The following is a 16,128-nucleotide window of genomic DNA, read 5'->3' on the forward strand; positions in this document are numbered from 1 at the left end:
TGCTACTTCTATTGCTACTGCTGCTACTAGTACTAGTACTAGTACTGATTCTGCTATCAGTTCTGATCACAAATACGTCATCATAGAAAGAGCGGATAGTGAACAGAACAGAGTGATTTCACAGCCTTTTACTACTGAAATTGTCAAAGTTAAGAATACCACCCTGTCCTCGTGCACTGTTTCCTGTGTATTGTGGCGTCAAATTTTGGTCAAAAAAACGTTCTAGCCAAGGCAGCCATTTTGGGTAACTTGATCACTCTACTGACAAGCGATAACATATATTCATACTCCCCTATCTGTTTTTGGAAAGTACACATACAATATATTTTTATGCAGATTTTATAAATACTGGTTCTAGTTGAACAAAAGAAAGGAAACGTTTAGTTAAGAAAATACATTTCAGTCTAAACATCACATTATTTTGGAATATATCTTTACATATGGAATCCCACTGTAATCTTATCAAAACAAGTCTGTTGTTTTTTACATTCACCTGTCTAACCTTTGACACATATTAGAAGTAGTTTCAAACTACTAGCACCTGTTACACTATCTACAGCAATAAACGTCAGTCACAACGTGCTAGTCACGATTCTAAACCGTATTCAACTTAAGCGACCTTGACCTCTGGCACCGCTCACGTCGGCTGTTCTTATCTCTGGACAGATGTTTAACCCAGCGCCCTGATTGTCCATTAAAAATACCACCAACTGAAAATCTGCACGTCTTATTAAGAAAATAAACGTACATTGTCGAGTGAGGTTACCTGTAAACTTTACCGCCTAAACTGAATTGCAACCGAACGCGTACAGTAAATTTATCCAAGAAAGCGCAATTCTGCATTTGGTAGTTTATAATTGTGCACATTATTATTTCAAAGTGCCAATCTTTTTACAATCAGATCTTACTGCTCCCTACCTCTAAATGAAAATCCGAGGACATCCCATTACGTACTACGTATAAACTACCTTTTTATTCGACCAGTTACGGTCAGTACAACTAAATGCGCTAACATCATCGTCTGTCTCGTCTGTCTGTTTAACTGAACCCGTGAAGATCCGGGTAACACTCGGTCTTCAGCAACCCATGATGCCGTAAGAGGCGACTAATGGGATCAGCAGATCGATGCTCTTGGTGTTGATCACTGGATTGTCTGGTCCAGAATCGAGTATTTACAGACCGTAGCCATATAGCTGAAATATTGCTGAAAACGGCGTTAAACAACTAACAATCTCTTCAACAGGACAAATAATGGGATGAACGGAACAGACTTTCCATAGAAGACGAGACGTACTAGGACATCTACAAGACATTAGAGAATGTTCGTTTGGGCACATCTATAACTTATGGATGTGTTTAGACCTATCTATTTGCAACGTTTGCTGAAGAAATGTAGCGCGTTCGGGATCTGTACAGAGAACAAGCTTAAGCGCCATCACCAACATAAGTTAAAGCTGTTGCCAGGGGAACTCGAAAATTGTTTTCATAAAAAATCCCATGCTATTAAAATGCAACAGTTCACTACTAATTCAGTTTGACGGTTATTGTGAAAATACATCGTACGGTTTTCGAGATCTGAACCAGGAATGGAACGTTGACGGATGAGCGACCCCGTTTCTATATCTGTGTTGTGCGTGCGTGCGTGTGCGTGCATGCATGCATGCTCGTGCGTGCTTCAGGTGTGTTATGATACTGGGCAGAGAGAGACGTTTTAATTAATAAACCAGCTGATAAACCTTAACCCTTAGACCGCTGGATTGATACGATTGCTATCAAATGTTCAATAAAATCAACATAGTGAGACATTGTCAGAACCACAGGGGCGTGTCACGCTTAGAAACAGCGTTAGAAAGACATATAGGTATATAGACCCTACCCTAGTACTATATAAAAGGATACTTTTATATAGTACTAGGGTCTGTAAACCTATATGTCTTTCTAACGGTGTTTCTAAGTGTGACACGCCCCTGTGGTCAGAACTCCTTCCATGTAGTATCTATGAAGCTGTAAACACTACCGTGGTGTTCTTGGAATTTGGTATTTAATGCTGTCGCACTCAGCAATATACCAGTTCTATGACCAAGCCCAGTTAACAAATCAAGGCTGGACCAGATAATCCAATGATAGATCATACTGTGAGCAACGATGTACTCCGTCTGGAAGCACACAATCAACAAAGACTCGAGTCTGACCAACCGATACAGTGGTGTTTGGCTAACTTGGCTATACTGCTTATTGCACTTTCATGGCATCCTGTGCACATGATTCTGGACTTTTGCTGGTTTTATAGGGTTACATGTAGCCACCTGTGATACCATGCCGCGGTTTGACATCGACACCCACTCAGGGTACACTGATTCGGAGCCGATCGGTCCTTTTATCCCCTTAACGCCGAGACTGGGTTCCATCCTCCGTCTTTGACATGAAGCAGCTTGGGATTAACCCACTAAACCTCCTTCCGGCCAAACCAGGGAGGCGATTGTGTTCGTGTGATGTGGTGTGTGATCGGTTGTATGATGATGTAGGCCCTGTTGCATACATGTATCTATCTGTGTAAGCCCTGTTGCATACATGTATCTGTGTAAGCCCTGTTGCATACATGTATCTGTGTAAGCCCTGTTGCATACATGTATCTGTGTAAGCCCTGTTGCATACATGTATCTATCTGTGTAAGCCTATGTACAAGTATGGAAGTTATCACCACCATAGCACAAGGGCCATGTCCAAGGACAAGAGACAATGTTGGCAGCGAAGACAAGCTTGATAGACAAGACTCGCGAGCCGTCTTTATCATGCGTTCAGTACCTCCAAACCAGTTTCCATAAACCACCTCAGACTTGTGAATTTGTTAATATGACCCGTTTCAATAGCTACCAGGGTGAACGCTTAACAGCCAGTATCATTATTATGTTGGATATTCCCAAGGAAGCTGTGAATGCATTAGGAATGCACACTGAAGTGTTGGCCCAGTCAATAGGTTTTAGATGCCATTTTCACGTTTGTTGAGATAATAGGGACCAAACGCCTTTCATAATAACATGAAATCTCTTTTCAAAACAGAATCCACAGGATGTGTCCACCCATAATACCCAGATAGCATTCGGACGTTGGCAATGTGGGCAAAACCATTGCCAACGTTAGGCCAACGTCTATCTGGGTATAAGCAAGCGTTTAGGAATGACCCTTCGATAGTGCTGATCCGAAGTGTTCTCGAAAGGTGAGGATACCTTGGTATGGCCCACTGGAAGCAATACCCGACATGAGGTTCACACGTTTCATCCATGTATAATCCAACCTGTGACGACAATAGTGTCATGGTAGCCATCACGATAAACAACAACAGCAGGACATTTGTGTCTCACTTTAATACGACAGACAGACATACAGTGCTTACAAGGATAGATGAGTGAGGCAAAAACAGTTCATACAAAAAGTTCTAGACAAGTTTAGAAGCTGTGACGGATGATGAGAGTAACAATCTGAACACACTTGTCAACCATGCAATAGCTCCAGGCAAAGGCCCCTTCAACACCTACAGATACGCAGGGGAGGTATAGTTTCTAGCCCAACACCATCTAGCTCCAACCCCTTCTTGCTGGGAACAGTGTGAGAGCTTGTCCAGATATAGTTCCTAATCTAACACTATTGTCTTGCCCTTGGTGGGACCTGAATTAGAACAAGTCGGGACCTGCATTATAACATTTCGGGACCTGCATTAGAACCTGTCGGGATACCATGGGTCACTTTTTGACATACTACAGCAAATCAGTTCTGTTTAAGAGTTAGTGAGGGGGGTGTCATGCCTCTCTTTAGTACTATACCTGCAATAGAGATGCCAGATACTGCTTCACACATTTTACCCTTGTTGGGACCGAAAATGGTCTAACTACTCTACTTATCCCAAAATTACGTTTCTTTACAAAATTAGCTTTTAAAATAGGAACCAAATGCAAATATCCCCGGGTTGACAAGCATGCAAGATGAACTGTACAGTTGTTGTTCTTCAACATCACCAGGCAACACTTTTGTGACAGAAAAACACTGACACTATATATTGTATCAAAAACACATTCTATGTGATTATGTATAGAATACTAATGAGAGCTTACAATAAGAACCATTTGCTTAAAAATTTGGTAGCCTATATGCGTACTGTTCTTTGATTGTCAGACAAACTGTTTGTCACAAATATACCACACTATATAAAATACTGCTTCTTATTTGGCAAGATTCCATGGTTGGCTAGATTGAGATATTTCCACTTCTACAAGAATGGTATGCTGCCTTAATTTTGTACAGAACAATTTCAACAAAATAGAAAAATAACACTCTTGAAGAACTGTGATTTTTGATGATTTGAAGAACTGACGATATTGCCTGGGACATGCTATCATGGAAATGTCTCAAAATAACCAGATATTTGGGGAATTATTTCTCTTCCATGGCAGTGTGTTGCTAACTTGCATAATTCTCAAAACAAGTACAATATTCAAAGAATGTGCACTGTGTTCGTACAGTTGTGGTAAAGATGTCACGTTTTGGTTTCAATACTTGCTCCCATGTTAAATTGTCAATTTTCAAACTGCATGATTAGACATCAATAAACACTGCAATGTCTTCCGTTGATTTACATTAGCGTGCTGGTCTGACAAAGCCTGCATACATCTGTACACATTTGCACTAAAAGATCCTCTCCAGTAACCCACATGTACACATCGAGATCAAACAGAGCGTAATTCCATCTGAAACTATCTTCCAAAGATCATTCAAATCATTAGCTCAACTAAAGAAATTCTTGCCTTTCAATTTGGGGTTTCAGCACAAAGTAGCAATAATTTATCTCTCTGTTCAGTCGGGTTCTAGTTGTCATGTAAATTCATTTAAAGAAAACACATTGCCACATTGATAGGCAAGTGAGAAATGACTCTCTGAACTATCTACGAAATATTTCAAGATTTATCTTTCACAATGATGGTACAATTAAGGCTTAATGAATTGATACTGACCGACAAACATGAACAGAACATTTTACCAGACATTTCAGGTAAACATATCACCTAGGTTCTCACTTGGGACATTACAGAATAGTTGTTTGGTCCGGAATTGAATGCTCATTTGGGTAGAGTAACCTCCCTTTGTTTAACAAATGGCGGCCCCATCCCTGGGTGTGTAACAAGACTGGTCCACCTCAAGTACCCTGACTTATTCAGGCTATGAATATACACAGTTAGTACTGGAGCACTGATTATACACTTTCATACAAAACAATCCAAACAAATGTGAACGTTACTTACAAAAATTCAAATTGATAAATTCTCTGCACATCCTATCCCACAAAAAGCTGGTTTTGCATCAAGCTGTGTTGAAATTCAAATTTGAAACACAAAATGCCAATTAAAAATATCTGCCACCATACACAACCTACTCCCATTCATGTAGATTTTGTGAATTCAGATCGGAAGGCCAGCTGCTTAATGGAATAAATGAAACTCATCAAGAAAACCTAACTTCAACAAACTGGCTTAAGTGCATAGTTAAAAAGTTGCAGTAACAACTAGAATAAGCTTATACAATATGTGTGGTAGAAAAGCTCTCCAGCCCATACAGACATGTTTAGTACATAGAAACGCTGGTTCTATCACATGGTTCTTTAACTTGTCAACAATATGCTTAAACACTTCAATGAAATCGGTGTCCCAAAACAATGTTTGCCCCTTGAACCATAATGAAAGTATATTGGCTTGATGATGGTAACACAATGATGGTGGGTGATGTGTGATTGTGAAAGTGTCCCGTATCCATGACAGATGACAAACCAATACCTTCATGTGAACACAAACAAGTGAGAAATGACACTCACCTCATCTCCTAAAACAATCAAACTTGTTCATCATTATCCAAACTATCCCCAAAATAAGCTTGCAACTTAGTATATACAACAAATCAACAAAATAGTTATAAAAGTCTTTGTGGAACAGATTTAATCATTCTTGCTTAAACATGTAATTTTAACATTTTTGAACAAGTTTGATAGTTGCCATGGTATCAAAATACATGCATAGACTAGTGTCTAATGACATTTGGCATGTTTATTATATTCCACAAACCCTTGTTTTGCACCAAGCAATTTATTATGCATAATGAGTGCAGGCAGGTGAAATCTGCTGTAGAAAATGTCTTAAAGCTACAAATTCAAAAGTGAAAGCATGCAATAATAATCTCACAACTTGACAATATTCAAAACTGCAAAAATGTGTTGTATAATGAATGATGTTGGTAAAGCTTTAGGTCCAGGCTTAACCATTGAGCAGCCTGATTTACACTGACTAGATCCCATGTCCAATATACTAAGCACTGCCTAGAATGAGCAGTGTCAGTTATTAACAAAAGAAACAAAACAATCAATAAAGCAAACTTATGAAAACATTGTTGAGCAGTTATATTTGATTGTGAGCTAGCAAACTTATAAACAGACTACAAATGAACTAAACTAGGAACATTTTTGAAAACAAGAAAAAGGCAAATATATAGTAACAAAATGGAATAACCTAGTCATCATTCATATCTAAAGGAGAGAAACATTTTGCCAGTGTATACCTGGGTAAACAGCTTCAATCAAACAAGATTTACAAATAGTCATACAATAGTAAATAATTTCATTCTTTAAAAAAAAAACTATAGAAAGGGTTAAAATACAGAACAGGCAATGCACAAGTTTTCATGAAAATAAATCCAGTTAACTGTTCCTCTGTTCCCGATGATGTAGTGCATCAAGCATTGATAAACTATTTGGTCCATGTTATTGTTGAAAATACCCATTACATACAATGCAAGGTAGAAATTCTTTCATGGCATGAAACAGTGGACTATCAAGTCAACTGCTTGGCTAGTACTGCAGAAGTTATCTCCCTTACACCTTGGTCTCATAATCTCTTCCTTTGTTGATAGAGAAATGTATTTTATGTATAGTTGACAGGCTCCTTATCAATAAGTTGAAAACTTCAATCATGGGATTGTTCTGTGTTTCACAGCTGTTCCCGTTCGTCATTATCTTGTCCAGATTGTAACAAATCTTGCATAGAAAAGCATCACCTCTTGTTCTGAACACAGTTTTCACGCACAGAAAAATAATTACACAATATTTACACAATCTAAAACAATACATAAACTTATTGGATTCTCAATCATTTTCCTTGTTTGAATATCAATGACAAGAATGTCAATTCAAAAACATTGTAGCTAATTTGGACTAGCATCCAATATAATATCAGTAAATTTTGGTGTAATATCATTAGAAATTCCCGCAGAAAAATTCAGACATCTTGTAAAAACAAATTAATTTAAAGACTGTGAACACTGATAGTATTTCAAAGTAGCATTGAAATATATTGAGACTTGTGTATATGATAACAAGTTAAACATTGTTGATGTAACTTCTGAAAACTCTATATAGGATCTGACAGACTTGATCTGACTGGTTAAAGGAGGACAATGTTCCACTTCTTGCCTAGGTCTGATGTTCCACGTCTGTGTAGTTGGTTAACTAGTAACTGTTAGACTTATATCAAGATTCAGTTAGCAAATTGATGTTTAAATGACGTGGAATAAACTGGCTTGTATATGTGTCCAGTCATGTCCCCCTTTCCAGCGATCGTAGCAATGTTGTGTTGTACAAATCAGCCCCAATGTATCCCTATGTAACACCACATGACTACAGCACCAACATATGTACCAAGTTTCATGTACAGTAACAACAGTACTAGAATATACACGCGGCGGCGGCAGCCATTCTCGCTCCATCATCTAGCTTGCGGCTGTCACAACCAGCAGATTGTTTTCTTGGCCCTCAGCGTCTGCCTTAGTTGGCTGAAACAGATGATTCAAATATAAGACATTTACAATATCTAGATTACACATATGGCATGATATATCTCTTTTTCAAATGATGTGAGAGCCATTTCCTAGATTTGGGTATTTTCCTGTTTGGTAGAATAAGATCATGCACACATTACCGCAAGACGTCACAAAGTGCCCAATCTAACTGGAAGATATGTGGGTTTAGATATTAGTCTTCTGAAACCACTGATTGGCAGATTGATTATTCTTCCTTCAAAGGAGGGGTATCAAATCTTCACACAAACTCATGTATTCAAGCAAATGGCACTGATGGAAAATACATAGTGGCTACAAAGCAGGGAGACCCGTGAAGGTCCGGGTTAGAATATTGATCTTCAGTAACCCATGCTTGACGTAAGAGGCGACTAACGGGATCGGGTGGTCAGGCTCACTGACTTGGTTGAAGCATGTCATCGGTTCCCAATTGTGCAGATTGATGCTCATGCTGTTGATCACTGGATTGTCTGGTCCAGACTCGATTATTTACAGACCGCTGCCATATAGCTGGAATATTGCTGAGTGCTGCGTAAAACTAAACTCAGTCACTCACAAAGCAGGGAAAGACAACTCTGAGGTAGTTTGGTCAAATGCTTTATGGAACAGGATCTTAGCTAAATCAGGGCATGTACATTTTAGAGAGGAATTCAGTTCAGAGTAACAAAATCTTCCCACTACTATACCAGAAACATGGGTGTGATGCTACAAGGAAGAATACTGTTTATGAAATTCTGGAATTTAAACCCACAACTAGAAGAAGCTGGCGGGGCCAAGGGACACTACTCTGTAGTACAGACCTGTAACAGCTTGGCCACTCAGGATCCTCTTTGAACAAGAGTGGTTGAGTGAGTGAGGGTTCATTAAACAAGAGTGGTTGAGTGAGAGGGTTCATTAAACAAGAGTGGTTGAGTGAGTGAGGGTTCATACCACTGACAATATTTCAGTTCAACCTGGGTAAATGGAGAACTCTTCAACTACTGGACTTACATGGTGTCTCCCACTTTGGTGATATCAATGAACTGACTGACACCAGAAATGGGCTTCACACATTGTACCCATGTGGGGAACTGAACCCGGGTCTTTGACGTGACGAGCCAACGCTTTAACCACTAGGCTACCCCGCCCCCCCGATATCAATGAACATTGGTACTGGTGATGACAAGCAAATCATGATAGGGTTTGATTCTAATATTCAAATATAATGAGCAGAAGATCCTGTCATACAAAGGTATGCAACTCTGCTTACCAAGTTCTTGTTGATCTGCCACTGGTCGTCCACCAGGAACTTGTACAAATACTCTCCTGTAGGCAGGTCCAGTGTGCCTATGAACAAGTCGTCCCTGAAAGGAGAAATCATTTTGACAATTACTTCCTGATTCCTACTAATCAAAAGGTGAATCATTTGTGTACCTACTCTGGCAACAATCAAGACAAAGTGAAAAACAACGCATCAATCAATCTGCATCACCAGCTGGTGATCACTCTTTCATGTGTCTATACATGATCAAAGCACTGACTCGCCAGTTCATTTCATCATCCCTTACATACAACATACACTGCTGGGGACCCATTCAATCCTCACAGATGGAAAAGTACTCAGTATCTTAACAAAATGAAGACAAAAAAAAGTGAAGTTCTTTAATGAAATCCAATCTCAATGCCTAGTCATCTACCCAAATCTGAAATTACTGCTTTAGTGGTGGTAAATCCACATCTTTTTAAGGGCTTTGCAAGATGGATGAATGTACACATGCTTCTGTTGCATGTAAAACAGTCACCAAATTCAAGCAATGGAAGACATCAGAACACATTGTACGCTGACATGTACAGAACCCAGGAGCAGTGTGATGTTACAACCTGTAGGTCACTGTACAACCCACAGGACACTGTACAACCCGCAGGACACTGTACAACCCACAGGACACTGTACAACCCACAGGACACTGTACAAACCGCAGGACACTGTACAACCCACAGGACACTGTACAACCCGCAGGAGACTATACAACCGCCAGGACACTGTACAACCTACAGGACACTGTACAACCCGCAGGACACTGTACAACCCACAGGACACTGTACAACCCACAGGACACTGTTTTCACTGTCTTCATGTACAAGCTCCACTGAAATGGGATCTCACCGTTTCTCAAGAGCAACCTTTTCCTTCCAGTCATTGAAGCTCCCGGACACCAACACTGAGCTTCCGCCATTCTCCCACTTGAACTCTATCGCCACCTTCAAGCCATTGTCCTGGATTAGAATACATCCCTGTCAGTCCTTGTTCATATTTTCAACATGGAACGGTCTTAACACATTGCACACTGTTTACGCAATTTACAGAGAGATTTGTGCCTTCCTATTTCTGAATAATATTTAAAGCCTGTTTAAAACGAGATCTGAGTCTGTATCCATTCAAGCTACAAGACATAGTTTATTACTTTGTGTGACTAGTGCCATGTGAGAGTGTGATAAATTCTCTTGGTTACTTAAGTCATTTATTGCTAGACATCAACCAAGAAAGATAGTTCCCTTTTATAACCATATTCTGAACATAACTCACAGCACTTGGTGCAGATGTCTCTCCGCTCTGTCCCTCTGTCTTTTCGCTGTCTGCAGCTCCAGGCTCTGCTGGTGTTTCTGACGCTGCTGCCGATGTGTCCACTGCTGCCGGGGCTTCAGGGGCAGCAGGTTCCTCCATCGGTGGTGGAGGTGCTTGTGTCTCCTCCGCTGGTGGGGGAGGTGGGGGCAGGGCATCCTCTGCTGGGGGCTCTGGAGCTGATTCAGGAGCTGGCTCTGGGGCTGCTTGTTCCGGGGCAGGTTCTGGTGCAGGTTCCGGTGCAGGCTCTGGCGCTGCTGGTTCTGGTGCTGGGGGTTCTGGCTCAGCTGGCTTCTCAACAGGGGGATCTGGAGGTGGCTCAGGTAAGCTCTCAGCTGCAGGTTTTTCAGGCTCAGCTGCAGGAGGCGGTGATGATTCTACAACTGTGGCAGTTTCTGCTTTGGTTTCTTCTTGGACTACAGCAGGCTCCTCAGACTTTGGCTCTTCCTTTGGTGCCTCCGGTTCACTTGGAGCTGGTGCTGCCTCTGTTTTGGGTTCTGTGGCTGCCGTATCATTTGGCTGTTCAGCTTTTACTTCATTATTTGCTGTTGTCCCGCCATCCGCCTGAAACAAAGGCAATATCAAAATGAATGATTTGTCTCATGTAGAGAGTTATCATTGGTCACTTAAATGGGAAGGTCAAACTGTACACCAAGATTATTTCTGTGCGACAACCACAACCTGTGTACAATTTTCTGCCCCTGAGCATAACACACACCTGGATACGTCTTACTTCCCCTCCATATATAACCCTCTTGTATGCATACACCTTACTGTACTGTACTGTTCTGCGTAACACATACACCCTGCATATACCAAATGCCTTTGGGTATAAAGGACAGACACAGACTTCACTGTTCCGCCTCCATATAACAATCTCTGTGTATATCTAACAGTGGAAACACAGAGACTACTTACTGTTGCGCCTCCATATAACAATCTCTGTGTATATATGACAGTCGAAACACAGAGACTACTTACTGGTCCGCCTCCATATAACAATCTCTGTTTATATCTGACAGTGGAAACAGAGACTACTTACTGTTCCCCCTCCATCCCCTTCTGCTGATGTTTCTGTTTTCGTGGCGCCATCTTCTGTTGGCTGCGTAGCTGTTTCGTCACCAGCTGGTTTGTCTTCTGTCTTCTGATTGGTCTGTTCTGTTGCTTCTTCCTTCTTATCCTTGTCCTTCTTCTTCTGTCTGCTGCTCTTGTTACCCATGATGATCTAGTATGTTATATCTGAAACAAGGATATTTTCAATGTATAGAATTCTCAAAGTAGTCTCGAGGCCCAAGGATCATCCAGTTTGGTATGCTCTTTTCCTGCTTGAAGCTGCATTCTGCAATAGTCCAGACACAACACCAAGGTCTATTGAGTCTGGACCAAAACCAGTGTCCCTACCACTGGGGCACAATGACACACACAGAGTGTACAGAGCTTGATAATCTGACATTCTCAGCACTCCGACACCTCAACAAAGACTTTCAACAGCCGTTGCGCTGAGGTTGTTTTGTACAACTTCACCATGCCACAGTCACTGGTTTGTCTGGTCCAGCCTTAGCTAATTACACAGGATGATATCTGATAACAGTTGACTGCTGAGATAACAAGAAAACTTCACACAATAAACTAAAGCTGGATGTGTGTATGAAGAAATTGTATGAAGCATTCGTAAAATACTCCAACTGTCCCTATGAGAACAGTCCATGGAACCAACTCCCTTCATACCTTGCTCCTAACATACTTCTGACATTAGGTTCAACTACCCAATAAAAAGTAAATGTATGATAAGGGTCCCAGAGTGCCCACATAATGTAAGCAATGAGTCAAACCTGACCTTATCACCATTTGCACATCATAATCCTACAGGAAAAGATAAAATATGTTAAAAAGGCTCAGATAGCATATTACTAATACTCGAACCCGAACAAGTCGCTGGCGTAGGCCGATTTGTTAGATGCAGGTGTAAACAGTCATAACACAGTAGTGGTGGTCTGATTAATTGAAACAATCGAAGATTGGTCGCAGTGACTATACGACCAAGCAATCGATCATGTTTTCTCATAATCGAACACAAACAATTCTGGAACACTTGTTTTCATAAACAATATATTTCACAAGGTTGGTTTTGTCTGTTACATTTCATAAGCACTACAAGCTCGTTCCAAGTCATGATTGAATATATCTTAAAGACTTTAAGAAATTTATGTTCCTTACATACTTGTCATCCTTTAAAGATATGAAATTTTGCACCAAAAAAACCCAAAGAACTACATGTTTTTTTTCCCTTATTTGAGCATTAACAAAAATAACCAGGAACATTTCATAAATGACGATAACCAATTATTTTCGATGATTGATCGGTTGTAATGAACCAATCATCAATTATGAGATTTTAACCAATTCCCAACACTAGAACACAGACACCCTGTTGATGATTCTCCACTCATTTTCTTCATACTTATGTCTTGGCAAAGTCCAACACAGATGTGATAAAGAGAAAGTGTTTTTTGTCTGCCACTGAGTTATTATGACATAAACATTCTACTATTCAGGCTGAAGTCAAGTAGGTAAGGCAGGGTTACCCACCAATGTTTTCCATTTACATCTCAGATATGACCAGCTGCTGCATGAACCACTTAATGTGTGAATATATCTTCACTGCGACACAGTCAGCAATGTTACAGCTCTTTGAATGGGTGGGAGTTTGGTTTGACACCTTTCAGCAGCACTGGTTTTTGAAGCAATCACAGACTAACACTTAACCTCTGAATATATATAATTTTGATACTAAGAAATCCCAGTTAAATTGAAAAGGAGCCTCAGGGAGATTCTGAGGAAATCTAGACTTGCTTCATTTAGGACTTTAGGATTGCATGGCAGTAGGGAAGGCAATGCAGGTCAGCAACTGTGAGACAGACTAAGGCGATCATAACCGAGGACATTAGAAATGTACTCTCACATTCGCCCATGCCATGGAATCAAACTCAGGAATTTCACTCACTAGCAGTTTCATAAAACATCTTGTTGATTAACAGTATCTACTTGAATAGGGAACACCATGAAAAATGGTCCTTATTTGGAGACAATTAAATTTTGGTCAAAGGGAGAAGTCAACAGCTTGCAATTAAGAATATACCCTTGACAAACAAGATCTTTTCAAATGAATACAATACCAGATTTAGCGATACCACTATGTCAACATTCCATGTATAACAGTAACAGTTGCATTAGTGCTAATATTACTGTGTAATAGCAAGTTCTAGGGCAAAATGTACAAAAATACCTCAATGTCTCAGTAAATCTTTATGAAACATATGAGTCAACACTTTCAAGGACAAGACCACTTTGTTGAATGTCCACCATCTGTGGGCCACATGCACAAATCAATCTTAGCTCCATGACTTGACTCTCACTTATCTAGAATAAAGTAATTGTATCTCAGTGCTAAGACCACTTTGTTGAATGTCCACCATCTGTGGGCCACATGCACAAATCAATCTTAGCTCCATGACTTGACTCTCACTTATCTAGAATAAAGTAAATGTATCTCAGTGCCAAGACCACTTTGTTGAATGTCCACCATCTGTGGGCCACATGCACAAATCAATCTTGGCTCCATGACTTGACTCTCACTTATCTAGAATAAAGTAAATGTATCTCAGTGCCAAGACCACTTTGTTGAATGTCCACCATCTGTGGGCCACATGCACAAATCAATCTTAGCTCCATGACTTGACTCCCACTTATCTAGAATAAAGTAAATGTATCTCAGTGCCAAGACCACTTTGTTGAATGTCCACCATCTGTGGGCCACATGCACAAATCAATCTTAGCTCCATGACTTGACTCCCACTTATCTAGAATAAAGTAAATGTATCTCAGTGCTAAGACCACTTTGTTGAATGTCCACCATCTGTGGGCCACATGCACAAATCAATCTTAGCTCCATGACTTGACTCTCACTTATCTAGAATAAAGTAAATGTATCTCAGTGCCAAGACCACTTTGTTGAATGTCCACCATCTGTGGGCCACATGCACAAATCAATCTTGGCTCCATGACTTGACTCTCACTTATCTAGAATAAAGTAAATGTATCTCAGTGCCAAGACCACTTTGTTGAATGTCCACCATCTGTGGGCCACATGCACAAATCAATCTTAGCTCCATGACTTGACTCCCACTTATCTAGAATAAAGTAAATGTATCTCAGTGCCAAGACCACTTTGTTGAATGTCCACCATCTGTGGGCCACATGCACAAATCAATCTTAGCTCCATGACTTGACTCCCACTTATCTAGAATAAAGTAAATTTATCTCAGTGCTAAGACCACTTTGTGGAATTGAGCTCAGGATGATAGACGTCCTGGAGGTACCGGAGCAGTATGTCAACCTCGGACTGTCACATTCCACTGCAGCATGATAAGGCTGCCTCCGGGGAAGGCTGGGAAGGCTGGGATTACGGTTTAAATAACTGTAAATAACAGCCAGAGTTTTTATATTTAGTCAAGGTCCTTGTTAAACAGTAACAATAACACCTCTCTAAAATGTTTCTTGAAAGGGCACCTGTATATATGCCACATGTGCACCACAGTGACTAACGAGTCCACAGAGGGAATGCTGGGTAATGAAACAATCTCGTTAAAATGTTCGTCACCTGGCCCCAGCATTTGGGAATTGACAGCTCTTGTAATGGCCTTATTCCTGGAACTGGCGCCAAGATTCTGCTATCAATGTAGAGTGAAATGACTGCTTAGGAATCAGAAGACCAAACCCAGATATGTTGGGGGAGGCAATTTTGTAATTCTGAAGAGTAAAAATACAGTTTGGGTTGAAGTACATCTAAATAAAAAAACATAACCTCAAGAGAAGTCAAGTGACAGTAAAGGCCATTCTTACCCACAGAAAACACTTCTAATGTCAAATCATGCATAATCGTTAATATAAGTAATGAAATTTAAAATATCCCCAAAACAACTTCTAATCCTCTTTAAAAGAAACAAGAATGTCATTTTCATGCCATTGTAGAGGGTTGGGATAGGTGTTCGTCAATGTAAACAGGTAGATACAAACAGGGGCAGATAAGTGGGGTGTTGGCATGCCCACAGCTAGCATCCTGTTGTAGGATGGCATACCAAGCCATGCACACACAAACTATCATTTCAGAAAAAACTATGAGAATTAAAGTCCAAAAATAGAAGTATTCGGTTTCTGATTCCCACCTACATCATTTTCAGGGAACAATTACACAATAAGCTTAATCTCCTCTTCACTGAGATTGGTAACATCATAGTACAAGGTTTAGGTATTCGGATTATAATCTAGTGACAATTACACAATAAGCTTAATTAATTAGAACAAGGTTTGGGTTCCGCGGAATCCAAATCAAAGAACAATTGCATATAAAGCTAACTCAATTTTGTAAATACTAAAATCAAAACAGTCAAATTTATATACATTAAGTTTCAAAATACCTTTATGACAGGTAATAGTTCTATTTCAGTTCAATGTGAGCCCAGGCAAATCTACGTGAAAACCACAAAACCCACCACTTCACGAAATGCTGACTGACATTCGACATTATCTATGGCAGTATCTACAGAATAAACTACTTTCCTAACAACAATCCACCA

The 16,128-nt window shown here is 40.2% G+C and overlaps 1 protein-coding gene across 7 annotated transcripts in view; it reads right to left on the reverse strand.

Moving 5' to 3' along the window:
* Nucleotides 1-3,350: 3,350 nt before the first annotated feature.
* LOC124287427 (skin secretory protein xP2-like) overlaps nucleotides 3,351-16,128 on the reverse strand; it is an 80,855-nt gene continuing 68,077 nt past the window's right edge. For 6 of the 7 annotated variants that reach the window (XM_046723967.1, XM_046723970.1, XM_046723968.1 and 3 more), the window contains 5 exons: nucleotides 11,535-11,731; nucleotides 10,457-11,056; nucleotides 10,037-10,146; nucleotides 9,140-9,233; nucleotides 3,351-7,866 (listed from right to left, as the gene is read on the reverse strand). In XM_046723967.1, coding sequence (XP_046579923.1) covers nucleotides 7,804-7,866; nucleotides 9,140-9,233; nucleotides 10,037-10,146; nucleotides 10,457-11,056; nucleotides 11,535-11,711 — 1,044 coding nt within the window. In that variant the 5' untranslated portion in view covers nucleotides 11,712-11,731 and the 3' untranslated portion in view covers nucleotides 3,351-7,803. The remainder of the gene's footprint in view (nucleotides 7,867-9,139; nucleotides 9,234-10,036; nucleotides 10,147-10,456; nucleotides 11,057-11,534; nucleotides 11,732-16,128) is intronic. The other variant, XM_046723974.1, reaches the window with a different exon arrangement.

Source organism: Haliotis rubra, unplaced genomic scaffold (genome assembly GCF_003918875.1).
Source record: "Haliotis rubra isolate DU_JTF1 unplaced genomic scaffold, ASM391887v1 Scf40, whole genome shotgun sequence".
NCBI classification, from domain to species: domain Eukaryota; kingdom Metazoa; phylum Mollusca; class Gastropoda; order Lepetellida; family Haliotidae; genus Haliotis; species Haliotis rubra.